The sequence below is a fragment of the Athene cunicularia genome (genome assembly GCF_003259725.1).
Source record: "Athene cunicularia isolate RWA chromosome Z unlocalized genomic scaffold, athCun1 chrZ_part2, whole genome shotgun sequence".
NCBI lineage: Eukaryota > Metazoa > Chordata > Aves > Strigiformes > Strigidae > Athene > Athene cunicularia.
This window is the reverse complement of record NW_020799143.1, coordinates 12,854,365-12,868,884: the sequence shown is the minus strand read 5'-3', so window position 1 is coordinate 12,868,884 and position 14,520 is coordinate 12,854,365. Positions and strand designations below refer to the sequence as shown.

The 14,520-nt window shown below is 38.4% G+C and overlaps 1 protein-coding gene across 1 annotated transcript in view; it reads left to right on the top strand.

Moving 5' to 3' along the window:
• Positions 1–14,520, top strand: part of DAPK1 (death associated protein kinase 1) — a 92,163-nt gene that overhangs the window by 50,816 nt on the left and 26,827 nt on the right. Inside the window, exons 4-15 of the mRNA XM_026866040.1 lie at positions 2,692–2,830; positions 4,748–4,877; positions 5,154–5,202; positions 5,335–5,361; positions 5,778–5,930; positions 6,075–6,120; positions 6,911–7,000; positions 8,285–8,377; positions 10,581–10,700; positions 11,846–11,944; positions 12,727–12,825; positions 13,977–14,075. Coding sequence (XP_026721841.1) covers positions 2,692–2,830; positions 4,748–4,877; positions 5,154–5,202; positions 5,335–5,361; positions 5,778–5,930; positions 6,075–6,120; positions 6,911–7,000; positions 8,285–8,377; positions 10,581–10,700; positions 11,846–11,944; positions 12,727–12,825; positions 13,977–14,075 — 1,144 coding nt within the window. The remainder of the gene's footprint in view (positions 1–2,691; positions 2,831–4,747; positions 4,878–5,153; positions 5,203–5,334; positions 5,362–5,777; positions 5,931–6,074; positions 6,121–6,910; positions 7,001–8,284; positions 8,378–10,580; positions 10,701–11,845; positions 11,945–12,726; positions 12,826–13,976; positions 14,076–14,520) is intronic.

The window sequence follows — 14,520 nt, the reverse complement described above, 5'->3', positions numbered from 1 at the left end:
TCTAAGAAATTTTTAGTTAATAATGCTGCTTTTATAAACGGAAAAAACAATTTGCCACAGTACACAGTGTTGTGATTTAACCTCAGCTGGCAACTAAGCACCACACAACTACTTGCTCATTCTTTCCCCTGGCGGGGGGAAATTCAGAAGAGTAAAAGTGAGAACTCACAGGTTGAGATAAAGACAGTTTAATAAGTGAAGCAAAAGCTGAACGTGCAAGCAAAGCAAAACAAGGGATTAATTCACTTCTTCTCATTGACAGACAGGTGTTCAGCCACCTCCAGGAAAGCAGGGCTCCATCACTCATGGTTACTTGTGAAAACAAACACCATCACTCTGAATCACAGAATTGTGTAGGTTGGAAAAGACATTGAAGATCATCCAGTCCAACCAACATTAACAGTTGCCAACTAAACCATATATACCCCAGCGCTATGTCAGCCTGACTCTTAAACACCTCCAGGGATGGGGACTCCCACCACCTCCCTGGGCAGCCCATTCCAATGCCTAACAACCCCTTCTGGGAAGAAATAAATACTTCCTAATATCCAGTCTAAACTTTCCCTGGTGCAACCTGAGGCCATTCCCTCTCGTCCTATCACTTACTACTTGGTTAAAGAGCTGGGGATGCCCAGCTCTCTGCAACCTCCTTTCAGGGAGCTGTAGAGGGCGATGAGGTCTCCCCTCAGCCTCCTCTTCTCCAGACTAAACACCCCCAGTTCCCTCAGCCGCTCCCCGTATGACCTGTGCTCCAGACCCTGCACCAGCTTCGTTGCCCTTCTCTGGACACGCTCGAGTCATTCAATGTCCTTTTTGTAGTGAGGGGCCCAAAACTGAACACAGGAATCGAGGGGCAGCCTCCCCCGTGCCAAGTACAGGGGTCAGATCCCTTCCCTGTCCCTGCTGGCCACACTATTGCTGACACAAGCCAGGATGCCATTGGCCTTCTTGGCCACCTGGGCACACTGCTGGCTCCTGTTCAGCCAGCTGTCAATCAACCACCCCAGGTCCCTCTCTGACTGGCAGCTCTCCAGCCACTCCTCCCCAAGCCTGTAGCACTGCTGGGGGTTGTTGTGGCCCAAGGGCACCCCTGGCATTTGGCCTTATTGAAACTCCTACAGTTGGCCTCCTTGTCAAAAAGGACCTGCCTTTCATAAACCCATGCTAACTGGGCCTGAGCATCTGGTTGTCCCACATGTGTTGTGTGATGTTACTCAGGATGAGCTGCTCCATCAGCTTCCCGGGCACCGAAGTCAAGCTGACAGGCCTGTAATTTCCGGGATCATCGTTCTGACCCTTCTTATAGATGGGTGTCACACTGGCCAATTTCCAATCTGTCGGGACCTCCCCAGTCAGCCAGGACTGCTGGTAAATGATGGAAAGCAGCCTGGCGAGCACCCCAGCCAGCTCCTTCAGCACCCTCGGGTGTATCCCATCTGTTCCCATAGACTTGTGTGTGTCTGTGTGATGCAGTAGGTCACTGAACATCGTCTCCTTCCTCCTTCTTCCCACAGCTTTATATGCTGAGCATGACATCATATGGTCTGGGATATCCCTTGGGTCAGTTGAGGTCAGCTGTCCTGGCTGTGTCCTCTCTCAGCTTCTTGTGCACCCCCAGCCTACTCACTGGTGGGGTAGTGTGAGGAGCAGAACAGGCCTTGACTCTCCAAGCACTGTTCAGCAGTAACGAAACACCCCTGTGTTATCAACACTTTTCAGCACAAATCCAGAACATAGCTCCATACTAGCTACTGTGAAGAAAATTATTTCTATCCCAGCCAAAACCAGCACAGTCATCTCAGTATATGTCCTTAAACTAAAAGGCCATTAGTTATTTTTTAAGACTAGTTGTAGTTCATGCTTCCCATTCACTTCAGTATCTCTTTTTCTGTTGACAATTATCATCACTACTGCCAGACTGCTGACTGAGCTGAGAAGAGGGTCATCTTCAGTTTATTCCTTTTGCTCAGATACAAAAATCTGGATGTGCTTATGTATTCTCCTCACTTCTTAAGTCTCTTCTTTCTGCCAGTGCAGCTAAAACAGTAGCTGAAAATAGTCTTAAGAGCAGTAGTGTCTTTCCCTTGTAGGCAAGATGTGGTAATGTTATAGTACAAATACAACACATACGCTGAATGTAATACAAGATATCAAAGAATATATTATATTTTCAAAGAGTTGTATGTTTTGAGGAGTTTAAAAACTGTATGTCAGGACAGCTACCAGTAACTATTTCAAAGTAGGTTTTAAATTTTTTATTTTTCAGTGGGGGTGTGGTGGAAAAGTGATGTTTTACTGGTAGTATGAACCAATTCATGTTCATACATGTTATTTTCTAGATGTCCTGTTACATTCATACATTTTCCATATACTCACTTCACACTTAATTTTAGTGTTTTAAATGTACATAGGGAGAGTAGATGGGGTTTATTTCATTTAAATTTAGATAAATCCAACTGTGGTTTTGTTGTTTGGGGTTTTTTTTGTAAATAAAACTCTCTTGACTGTTGTTTTCAGAGGGGTAGCTGTTAACTATTTCAGGTATTGAATTAAGTAATTTTTATCTTTTTTGATACTGACAATCTTTAAAGCATCTGGACCCTTTTCAAGGCTGGTTTGAGAACAGCTGTGCTAGAAGGAACCTGTTGGTTAACACAAACTTGTCAGTAACTCTGCTTCTTCTCTCCAAAGTGTTGCAGGTGGAGAGCTCTTCGATTTCTTAGCTGAGAAAGAATCACTCACAGAGGAGGAAGCCACAGAATTTCTCAAACAGATACTTAATGGTGTTCAGTATCTCCACTCTCTGCAAATTGCCCACTTTGATCTTAAGGTGTGTTGAACAGATAAAAACATGAACAACTCTAAGCAATATCCGTTAAAGTCCTTTGTTATACCAGCCACAAATGTGCCATCGTGCAGATCTTGGCCATAGTTTTGTTTTGTTAGCTTATGTAGACAAGGGAAAGCTTAGCCATTGAAAATAAATTACTGAACTGTAAATAGTTCCCATCTGTTTTCAATGTAAGATTCTTCTTGGAAGATGGCAACTTCCAATGAAATTAAACCATTCGGAGGAAGCAATCTTGAAATAAAAAACATGATTATGATTTTATGGAATGCGTATGGGAACATGAAACATTCTGAACAGGATGCCTTTTTTCTGGGTTGTTTTTTTTTTTTCTGTTGTATACATTTTATGTTCACATGAACATTATTTATGGATACTAAATTGAAACAGTACAGAGTTAAGTATAAAGAATCTTGTGGAGCAGACAGCAGATAATTTTCTCCTTTTTTTGCTTTTGGGAATTTTTTGTTTCTTTTTAGAAAAACTGTTAATTGCATCCTTTTGGTAATGAAAAGACAGCTTTTGTATGTAAACTTAGTTACTGCTTTTTTAATGTTTCGTTTCAGAATGTTTTCCTCTGTAAGTTTTTTTTTTCCAGAGGTAGGCAGCTGAACATTCTCTAAGTCTGCTGAAGTCGGCAGCTATGTCTATAATAGCAAAAGGAAGCACAATTATTAGATTGCAGTGCAGTTCTGAAAGGGGTGCTGCGTTCTGGGAATGAGGTAGGGAAGAGTATGGTTTTAAGGGTAAGGATACCTTTTTCAGTCTTATCTTCATTACTACATTTGGCCTTTCTATGATAGTCAGCATGAGGAAAAAACTGTGAATCTAGTAAGAAATAAGTTTCTTACAATATGAAATGTAAAGTTTTGCCAGTGTGCTTGTAAAAAACCAAAGTATCCTTACACTAGATACTAAGAATATGTGAATTAAAGTATACAGCAAGAACTAAAGTATGCAGAAATTAAAAGTATGAAATAGAAATATAGAAGGGGAAGGAATAAAACTACATTTGTGCATATCAGCCCCTATAATTGGGGAAGAGAGGTAAAAGAAGGGTTATGATGAAGAGATGTCCTTAATGACTCTAGAAGTCCTTAACAATGTGAGCAGGATGGATGTAGCTCCAGGAACTCTTCAGAGCATGGCAGCTTGTGGATGTGACAGGATATGGAGACTAAGTAGCTGGTTCTGTATGCTCGTTAAAGTGATATAGTGTAGAAGCAGGGTCCTTTGATGATAATCTTGAGGTTTTATCTTCCAACTTTGTTCTGGCTTTGCAAGTCTTTGTTGTAAAATAATCCAAAACCCATATTTTAAAATGCAGCTGGAAGACACATGAGAACCTTCTCTTTATCCTTTTTTGTAATTTAGATGTCGAGCATTAAAATCTGGGAACTGGACCACTCCAAAAGTTTTTCTTGGAGGTCTAAAGGCAACAAGATATATCTCCCTGATTGCTCATGCAGTGTGAAAGAAACGTCTTTCAGGGAGTAATGTTAACTAGGCCCAAATAGTAGTTTATAGGACTTTGTTTCTTGCAAGCTCCTAGCAATGCTCAGATCGCCATAGTGTAGGGGCTTCTTTACAGAAGACAGTGTGTTTCATTTAGTGTCAGTCCACATGGAAACTGCAACAGTTGCATCTATAAGAGGTAAAATCTTGGCCCTGTGGAAATCATTGCACTCCATCATCAACATTAAATGCTAATTTTCTGTAGTTAATTTGTAGTGTATGTTAGATTGTAATAGGAAAAGATGGGATTTTTCCACTGAAGGCACAATTGAAGAGGCTAAGGGAGGTAAAGAGAAGTGTTCAATGCTGAAGAATGCAGGTGTGTGTCAGACATTTTGTACCTGTGTATGATCGGTTTTTCTCTCCCCTTCCTCCTTCTCAAAGCCTGAAAACATAATGTTGTTGGACAGGAATGTACCAAAGCCTCGAATCAAGATTATTGACTTTGGTTTAGCACACAAAATTGACTTTGGAAATGAATTCAAAAATATCTTCGGAACGCCAGAGTTTGTTGGTGAGAAAACAGTTATTTCTTCAAACTATTCTTTCTCGGTCTGAAACAATATCTGTGGCTTAGCCTGGTTCGGCTGAGTTACAGATTGTGTAATTTGTAATTCATGTCATTTTGAAATTTAAATAATTAATTTGTAGCATTCAGTTCCAACTTAGACTTGCATTAAGTTGTTGTTATCTATCAGCATCTTAGTTTATTATCTCTGGCATGTATAGGCTCAGAGTGACATAGATGTATTCTTTGACTAGATACTGATCTTCCTGCTTTTTCCTTTAGCTCCTGAAATAGTAAATTATGAGCCTCTTGGTCTTGAAGCAGATATGTGGTAAGTTATTGGATCTTACTTGAAATAAATCTCTCATGATTATTCTTATGTTCTAACCTTTTTTTTTCTCTCCTCTCCCTCCATCTGTTTCTCTCTCCTCTCCTTCATCCCTCCCCTCCCCCTTCACTCTAGGAGCATTGGTGTAATAACTTATATTCTGTAAGTACCAAAATCTGTGGGTAGTTCTTGCAAATGCTGTTTTTAATTCTGATTCTGTCCTTTGGGTTTTTGGTGGTGTCTGTACAAGTTAAACCATTTTGATTGCACATCATAATTCAAGTTGAACGATCATAAACTCAAAGGTGTAATTACTAAAAGAATGGCCATTAATCAGCATTGAGATAGCATGGGAGGCTGTCTTCTGTAGGTCATTTTCCACAGCAGCTTTGTCTTGATCAATATTCTCTGAAATTATGGCAAGGATTTTTGCCCTCATAGATCACATCTTTCCAAAAGTACATTTGCAATCTTAAGCCACAGAAGAAAAATGTTCACTTTCTGCTGTCGTTTGATCTCAGAGGATTGAAACAGCGATGTTACAACATGTCATGAGAGGAGTGTTCTCTTTCTTGCAGTTTAAGTGGTGCATCACCATTTCTTGGAGAAACCAAACAGGAAACATTAGCAAATGTGTCTGCTGTGAATTATGAATTTGAAGAAGAGTTCTTCAATAATACCAGTGCCCTAGCTAAAGATTTCATACGAAGACTTCTAGTCAAGGATCCAAAGTGAGCTGTTCCTCTTCTGTATGCACTGTTGCACCCTGTCTCTAGTATTTCAAATTACATGGTATTCTGAGATGTTAGTTTAATAAACATATAGCAGTATGCATTTTTTACTATCTGAAACAGTTCTGTATTATTCTATTAAAGGAAGAGAATGACTATTGAAGATAGTTTGCTGCATCCTTGGATCAAGGTTAGCATGTAATTCATTCTCTGTTGTCCTGTTAAAATTAATTCATTATTCATTTAATACTTCCTTTCCATCTTTCAAGTTCCTTAACAAGGAAAATGGGCATAATTTTTTAATATGACTTACTGAAAACTACTGCTTTCAGAATGTAGACTTCCATTAACATATCTGCTGTGTAAGGTACCTGCATTTCTCCATAAAAGTGACTTCAAGTGTGGGATCATATAATGGAAAACTTGGTATACTCCTGGTAACTGGTGCTTAGTATTAACCTGTGAGAAAGTTCAGAAGGTGCAGCCTTAGAACTTGCTGCACAAGCAGGTGGGATATGATTTTTTGGGGTCCTAGCAGTATCCAGCTGATTACACTGAAATTGGTACAAAGTTTAACTGCATTCAAAATCAGCCAGGAAATCTTCCCAGGAGACAAGATTTATCTAGGGGATGATATCCAATACTTCTGTCAGAGGAAGGTGAAGGATAAAGCTAAACTTTCTGTTGGCTGTTGAGTTTTTTTGTTTAAAATGAAAAACCAAATTTTAGTACTGCATGAAATACACTTACATATGGATTTCCTTTAGGGCATTTTCTCAAGAAATTCCATCTGCATGCCCCACTAGGCTGTGGATGTTAAAATGCTGTGCCTACAATTGCTTTGTTATTACAATATCATTATCGTGTAAGTGGAAGTCATCACTGAAGGACAGTGTCTTACATACAGGAAGGTACTTTATGAAAGTTTGGGTGTAATTGTGGAATATGTTACAACAGCTTTATTTTCCTTCTGTGCATAGCCTAAAGACACCCAGCAAGCACTTAGTAGAAAAGCATCTGCGGTGAATATGGAGAAATTCAAAAAGTTTGCAGCACGACGAAAATGGAAAGTAAGTCATTTAATAAATCTTCAATAATTCAATAAATGGCGACATACAAATGCAGTTGCGTTACCTGCGCCAGGGACACATCAGTGCCTTTAAGAGTGGAGAATAAGGAAGAAGACACCAATTCCTCTGTCATTTGGAATAAATAGGGTGCTTGAATGTGGTGGTATGGTAGAAGACTTCTTTGTTAATGATCTACATATAAATGCTTGTGTGTGGATTGTTTCTTTTATGCGTCTAGCTGTATGCTGTCATATGTTTCCGTAATGTTTGAAGAGAAGGGCACTTCTAAGTGTAGGTGCATGTTTTTGTGACAGGAGTCCCCATAAATCAAACATCCTTACGCAGGCTTCACAGAATTAATTATGCTAGTAGTTCTGCCAACACTCAACAGAAAAGGAAGAAACAGCTAGCATCTTCTGCAAAGGATTTTTGGTCTGACTGCCAACCTGTTTAAAAGGTTGGCATCACTTCATCTTTCCAGAAGTGGGTAAGGTATTAGCTGAAAGTGCTGATCTGTGCAAGGAGCAGTTCATCAAGATAGTTACCCACCTTCTTCTTGCACATTGGGGAATCCACACTGATACTAAGCAAAGGCAGAACTGTTTTATCTGTTTATCATGAGAAGAGATGAAACATAAGACAACAGAGGTCACTATTATTAGAAAAGGATTTTTATTTGTTGTCACAGAGGCCAAGAAATAAGATGATTTTGCTAAGCTATGGACCAAAATCACAAAATATCCAGCCTTTTTTTTTTTTTTTTTGCTGCAGTTTGATGTCTGTCATAGGTGAACATCTATGGTATTTATAAAATGTATGTACTAGTCTGCTGCCCTGGAATGAAATGGTGGGTTTAGGAATATCTTAAACTGTTTTGTAATATGGCATTTAAAGGAATGCTGTCAGCTAATTAGCACTCAGGTTTTCTGTGTGTACATACTTTAAAATTATTTACATTTAAATGTTTTCAGTGTGAACAAGAGGATGTAACACAAATCTGTTTTGCTTTGTATTTCAACAGCTTGATGAAATTGTAGCAATCCAGAATATTGTGTAGCTTTGCTTTAGTGCATATGAATAGTTTATTTGGATTATAGATGTAAAAAGAAGAAATTGAAGGTTCAAATGCAATATAAAAAGGAGATGGGGGTGTTGAAGTCAAACGCCAGTTTGTTTTGCTAATACAACAGTATTCCTTTAAAATCTCTGCAATAGCATCTTATCACAAGTACTTTGTTTTGATTTTTTTTTACATATAGCTTTTTTCTTATTATTTTTAAAAAGCAATCAGTGCGCTTAATATCCTTGTGCCAAAGATTATCAAGATCTTTCTTGTCCAGAAGTAACATGAGTGTCGCTAGGAGTGATGATACTCTGGTAAGTATGTACTTACATGCTTAGAATGCTTTCTACATCTGAAACATTAACATTCTGTGACATTATTCTAACAGAAATGCTGGGCTACTGAAAATGTGCATAATTAATTAATCTTGTATGTAGGAAGAAATAGATTCCAAGGCTACAGATGTCAGTTATCCATAGCTGTTTTGCCAATTATTAGGCCTAGCATAAAGAACACAGCCAGCATAAAGATGAACCAATAACCAAATTGTATTTGGTACAAAAGGGTCAGTACATGGGTGAGCCCTGGGGGTACAAACAAGTCACTTGGATTATACATAATTGACATCAATCCCACTGACCCCAACAACGACACCACACAGCCAACAATAGGTGGAATAAATGGTGACATGCAGTCTCCCATAGAAGTGAGAGGAGACAACCGAGTCAACAAGCCAAATACATAAGACCAAGGATGCCACATACTGAATCTCTACACAGCCCACATTTACAAAGGCCAGACCTGACTGGAGCCCAGTCCCAGGGAGACAGGAGGTCCTCCCCAAGAGGGAACTCTGCAAAGTACATCCACCTCACAGACAGATAATGCCCCTTCCTGCAAGGGGTCCCAGCTTTTATCCCTAAGTGGGACACCTGACCCTTGTTTACTTACTGCAGACACCTGAGGCTCATTTACCCAATGGCTCTCCCTGCAAGGCCGGCCACACCCTGGAGGGAAGCCTAAAGGCAAACTCACCCCCCCTTTGTGAAGGGCTGTGGGAATCACCCGTATGCCAGCCTTAATTTGGGGCTTGGGGTTGAAACCCCATAATTTCAATAGCCTGATTTTTGGTATAACACAAACCTTAAAATTTAATTTATTAATTACCATGGTACGGCTGGTAGCTAGTGCCAGAAATTCATCTAGCTTGGTTTTGAAGTTTGATTCAGAAGGATTTTTGGTACTGTAGCAATTATTTGAAAAAGTTGCATCTGAATTTTTCATTACACTGTGTAGAGTAAAATAATACTGCATTTTTTAAACAGAATATTCAAAATCAGTGAGACCCCCTTAAATCCAGTAAGTGCTAGACAACAGTATCACAACAAGCAGTTATGTAAGGAGGAAGTTTTAAAGTGGGTCAGTATTCAGTTTGTGGTATTACATACGTCTGTTAGGTTTAAATAGTCAGGAGCAACTGCTGTATGTTTTGTTATAATTACAAATACTTGTAAATCCAAAAGCATTCTTGTTTAGCTTACTCTCAAGGTTTTACTACACACTTGACAAATTCCCTGTGATCATCAAAGTATGTATGTTAATATGTTTAGAGCTGGGTAACCTCATCTTTTCAAAACCTCATCAAACTTCAGAAAATTCTGGAAAGTCCTCTTTATCCTTACTGTCTTCCCTGTGTCTCTCCTGTTCAACTCCACACTCTTGTTTCACTCTTCTTCCTCCTTCCTTTCTGCTTCCATGCTCTTTGTTCGCTCAGTCCTGCCCTTCTTTCCCTGCCTCCCCGGCCTCAGCCATCAGTATGATTTTAAACACTGGATCAGCATTTCACACCTGTGTTGCAGTAGAAAGGATGTTAGTGTTCTAAAAAATCTGAAGCCTCAGGAGATAAGAGTGATCCAATATTGGACTCAGTGAATTTCAGTTCTTTGACATTTTAGTGCGTGGGAGAAAAATAAAGTTATACCTGCAGAGTTATCTAGGTTCATTACTTATGTTCTAGATTTTTAACTTGTCCATTTGTATAGATGAAAGCTTGATCCAGAGTACCTCTCTTGTGTCATATTCCCAGATGGCTGAAACCTGGTACTCCAGTTTGTATTTGTGTACCTCTTGGGTTTTTTAATCTTTTCATATCTGCCTGAAATTAGTTTCATTTCATGCAAATATTGCATCTATTGAAAGTCCTAGGAGGAAAAATAGAATACCTAATAGAAGAAATGTATTTGGGATCTGAATGAGTAATGAGTTCATGTATGAAGAAGAAAAAAGCATATTGTACTAGAAAATGGGGGTGGGGGTGGGGTGTGTTTGGTGTGAGTTTTCAAATAACCTGTATATGTTAGCCATATGCTTCACGAAGGATTACAACTTGCAGCTGAAGCTCTAAAAGACTTTGGAAATTTTACTTTAAAATTTTTTTTTAGATGTTTTGGCAGCTGTTGAGAGGGATTTCTTTTCCTTGAAGCTTAAAATTTTTCTTCTTTCTCATTTAATTACAAGGATGAGGAAGATTCTTTTGTAATGAAAGCTATTATTCATGCCATCAATGATGACAATGTTCCTGGATTACAGCACCTTCTGGGATCTCTGACAAATTACGATGTCAATCAACCCAACAAGGTAGTGTGGGTCTGTAATGAGGTGTGTGTGGGACTAGCTATCACCCTGTTGAATAGAGCAGCATGCTTGTAAAATAGAAATGTAACACCTGAAATGAAAAGACAAGTGGATGAGAAATAATTCTGCTTTCTTTAGGAGAGATTTTAATGTGGTCTGTGTTCAGTCTTCACAAACTACCTGAAAATGGAGCCAAAAATGTGTTGGTTTATTTTAGCCTAGGCCTTTGAGAGAGAAAGTACTAATCAAATCTATTGTCAAGAGCGGTGATATATCAAGATACCAGCCTTTGCTTTTCTTTGCAGTTGTTTTTTATGGCAGATGAAGATGGCAGAATACGTAGGAATAACCAGACTGCCAAAACTGACTTTGCAAAACACTCTTTAAAGCAAAAGTCCCATGCTGCAGAAACTAGTTATTTGAACATAATGTTAAATTATGGCATTTATTTTCAGAAATGAAATTACATTCCTACTGCAGTATTTAAGTGTGTTGTTGCTGTACTGACAGGAGTATTGGAATTGAGACCAAGAGACAAAAGTTCTGTTGCTGGCTCTGCTGTTTAACCTTGGATAAATAATCTCTGATATAATTTTCACTTTTTTGAATGTTATACTGACCTTCATTATAAAGTACTTCAAGAATTATTCATGAAGAGCACTATAGAAGTGAAGTGTCTGTTATTTTACTATGATGGGACCTTGAAGCTTTCAAAAAATCACTGTATTTTTTGTTACAATGGTTTGGTCCCATTTAACTTTCCCATATGTTCCTGGAGGTTTGTGTATTTGAGGTAGTGTGGCAAACACTTGGGAAATCTGGCTTGAAGTGTAGACATAAAGAAGTTACAAAGGGGAACATCCTTGCCAAACTGGGCTAATGAGAGTTTAATATTAATATTCCTAATTTGTAAAGCATGCATTTAGTATGTCATGTATCATGAAGTTAATTCATCCCAAAAATATGAAAGATGGTTGTGTAACAAATTCTTTTGGACAGATGGACAAATTATTTTCTATACAGCATTTCCTGAAGACTTAATTTGAATCTGGAAACCCAGAGATGCCAGTCAGTGCCTGCCTTCTATTGTACTCTTTCCTTAATCCTTCAAAAATTAAATATGTTGTTCTTGCTTGTTTCACTCTTAGCATGGAACACCTCCACTACTGATTGCTGCTGGCTGTGGAAACATTCAGATGCTTCAGTTGCTTTTAAAGCGTGGATCCCGTATTGATGTTCAAGATAAGGTCAGGGTTCTGCTTTGTCACCGCTCTGTACGAGATTTTTAGTATAGCAGAGGATAAGCAGTTCAGACGAAGTTTTATTGGAAATGAAAAAGTCCAGGTCATAGAGCCTGTTTTCTCTCTTCCACAGCAAAAAGATAAAAGCAAATTTTCAATAACATAATTTATTACTAGTGCACATCCTCTGATTTTGATCACTTTATTAGTTGAGGTAATTTGAATGATACTAATCTTAAAATGTAGTTCATGCTTACAGAATTGCCTCAGTTAGTTCAAGTTAGTGATTGCCCTAAAACTCAGTGGTGAACTTCATTTAATATGGAATGATAAACGCACATTTTAGCATTGGGGAGTAGTGCAACGAGAACTTGTATGCAACAGATGGTAGGCTTTGCAACAACCTTTTTCTCAAAATGTGTTGTAACAATCTAGAGTAAATTTAAAGCAAACTTGAATCACTGTCTGCTTCTCTATACAATAGATGGTAAAGTACACAGCAGAAAGGTTTTTCTCATGACTTGTTTTTTTAAAAAAACCTCCCTTGCAAGGGGGAAGAGGACTGTCCTTTCAAACAGTTAGTGATCCTGTTAATCATCCTTAGGGAGGGGGTTTTGTTGTCATTGTTGAACCACTTTGCAATTTTTTTTAAAAAAGAATGTTTATATAAGCTTGAATAGCTGTTCAGTATATCTTTGTACGTCTAACTGCATGTATACCTCAGCTGAAGATCTAAAATTAGGCTTCTAAATTGATCGGTAATATCTGTAATGAAATATTTTTGACAGGCTGGATCTAATGCAATTTATTGGGCTTCTCGACATGGTCATGTAGAAACATTGAAATTTCTCAATCATAATAAATGTCCTTTGGATGTTAAGGATAAGGTAAGAAAGAAGTTCTTTTCCTTTTTCATGCAGTGATCCTTTTTTTTTAAATAACTTTAGCAAAGAGAGAAGTCTTCCAAATTGAATGATTTTTCAGCTGTGCCATAATTCCAAGAATGTGACTGGCTTTTTTACTGTAGTTTTATAAGATAACATATAGGGCTGTGATAACAGAGCTTTAAAGTAGCTGGATGTACTGATTATTTTCCTGACAAATGTTAACCAAGTGTGCATGTTAAATGTGGTGAGTACATGGTGGTTAGGTGGGGAAGTACAAATTTTTCTTGAAGACAAGACTTTGCATTGAAACTTAGGGTAGAATCGTGACTCTGTTTTTCATTCCTCTTGATTGAAAATCACTTTTGCCTGACAAGTAAATTTGACTGTTACTAAGTAGAATATAATGAAGCCTAAGAATTTATAGCTGATGAGCACTTACCTTGTCTCCAGCAGTGTTACTTGAGCAACATTTGCCCTAGAAACTAGTCTCTGTTAAAATCTTATATTATAGTGATGTTTTTATACTAGCCAAAGCTCCAGTATAGAGGCAGTTATACTTGTGAAACACAGTTTGCTTTGTTGAGGAAACTAGTGCAAGGCAAGGCACATTAGCAAAATTAGTGTTCAACTCCTGATAAGGATACTAGGAAAGGTTGCTCTCTTAATAAAAATACCATTTCTTTTTCATATAATTTCAACAAAAGGTTGCAAATAATTACATGTAATGACCCAAATACACCTGGATATACCAAAATATTAGGCCAGCTCCTTACATTTGTATATACAGGGTGGAGGGAGGGGCATATGGAAATAGTATGAATAGAAGTAGGATGTCTGTTTGAACACCAATTGCATATGCAGCTGCCTCTTCATATTATTCAGAATCCCATTGTGGCTGTGACCTGAAACAGACTAAGTAGGAAAATTATTTCTGACAGAGGAAGGCCTTTGAAGAAATAACCTGTCAGGTGGTTGTGTATCTGTCACATACCACTACAGTTTGTAAGCAGATCACTGCTGACTACAGCTGTGCCACTGGGTTATGGGGAGGGAGGAGTACTCCATGCATTATACAGGCATTCAGGCTGTACACAGCAGTTTATATCCATGGGTGACATGAAATTACACTGCATGTTCTTCTTCAATTGTAGTCTGGGGAGACCGCTCTCCATGTTGCAGCTCGGTACGGGCATGTGGATGTGGTTGAGTTTCTCTGTAGCATTGGATCCAATCCAAACTTTCAAGACAAGGTGAGTCATGGACACTGTCTGTTTTTCTTCAACAAATAAGCCTTTAGTATGAGTGGTCAAAACTCTTAGTCTTACCTTGCAGCCTCTGGTATGTTTGCATTTGAAAAACAAAAAACCCAAACCAGAAAACAAAACACCCAACAAAACAATTACAGAGGTTTCAATACCTCTTAATAGATTAAGACTATGGAAAAAAAAGCGTTGATGAATCAACCACTGTTACAAAACACAGATTCTCTTGAAAGCTTAAAGACAGAGAAACTCAACATCACAAAGGTATGGGTAGTGGTGTGTGCTCTGTGATTTCAGCTAAAGCATTTATTAGTTTTTGCCTTGACTTCAGCTTCATTTTAGCCATCATGGGACTTTGCTGAAGTGTCAGGCACTCATTTTTGAAAATGAGAGGAGGGCTTAGGAGGGATTGTTTAGAGCTTTGAAATATTTT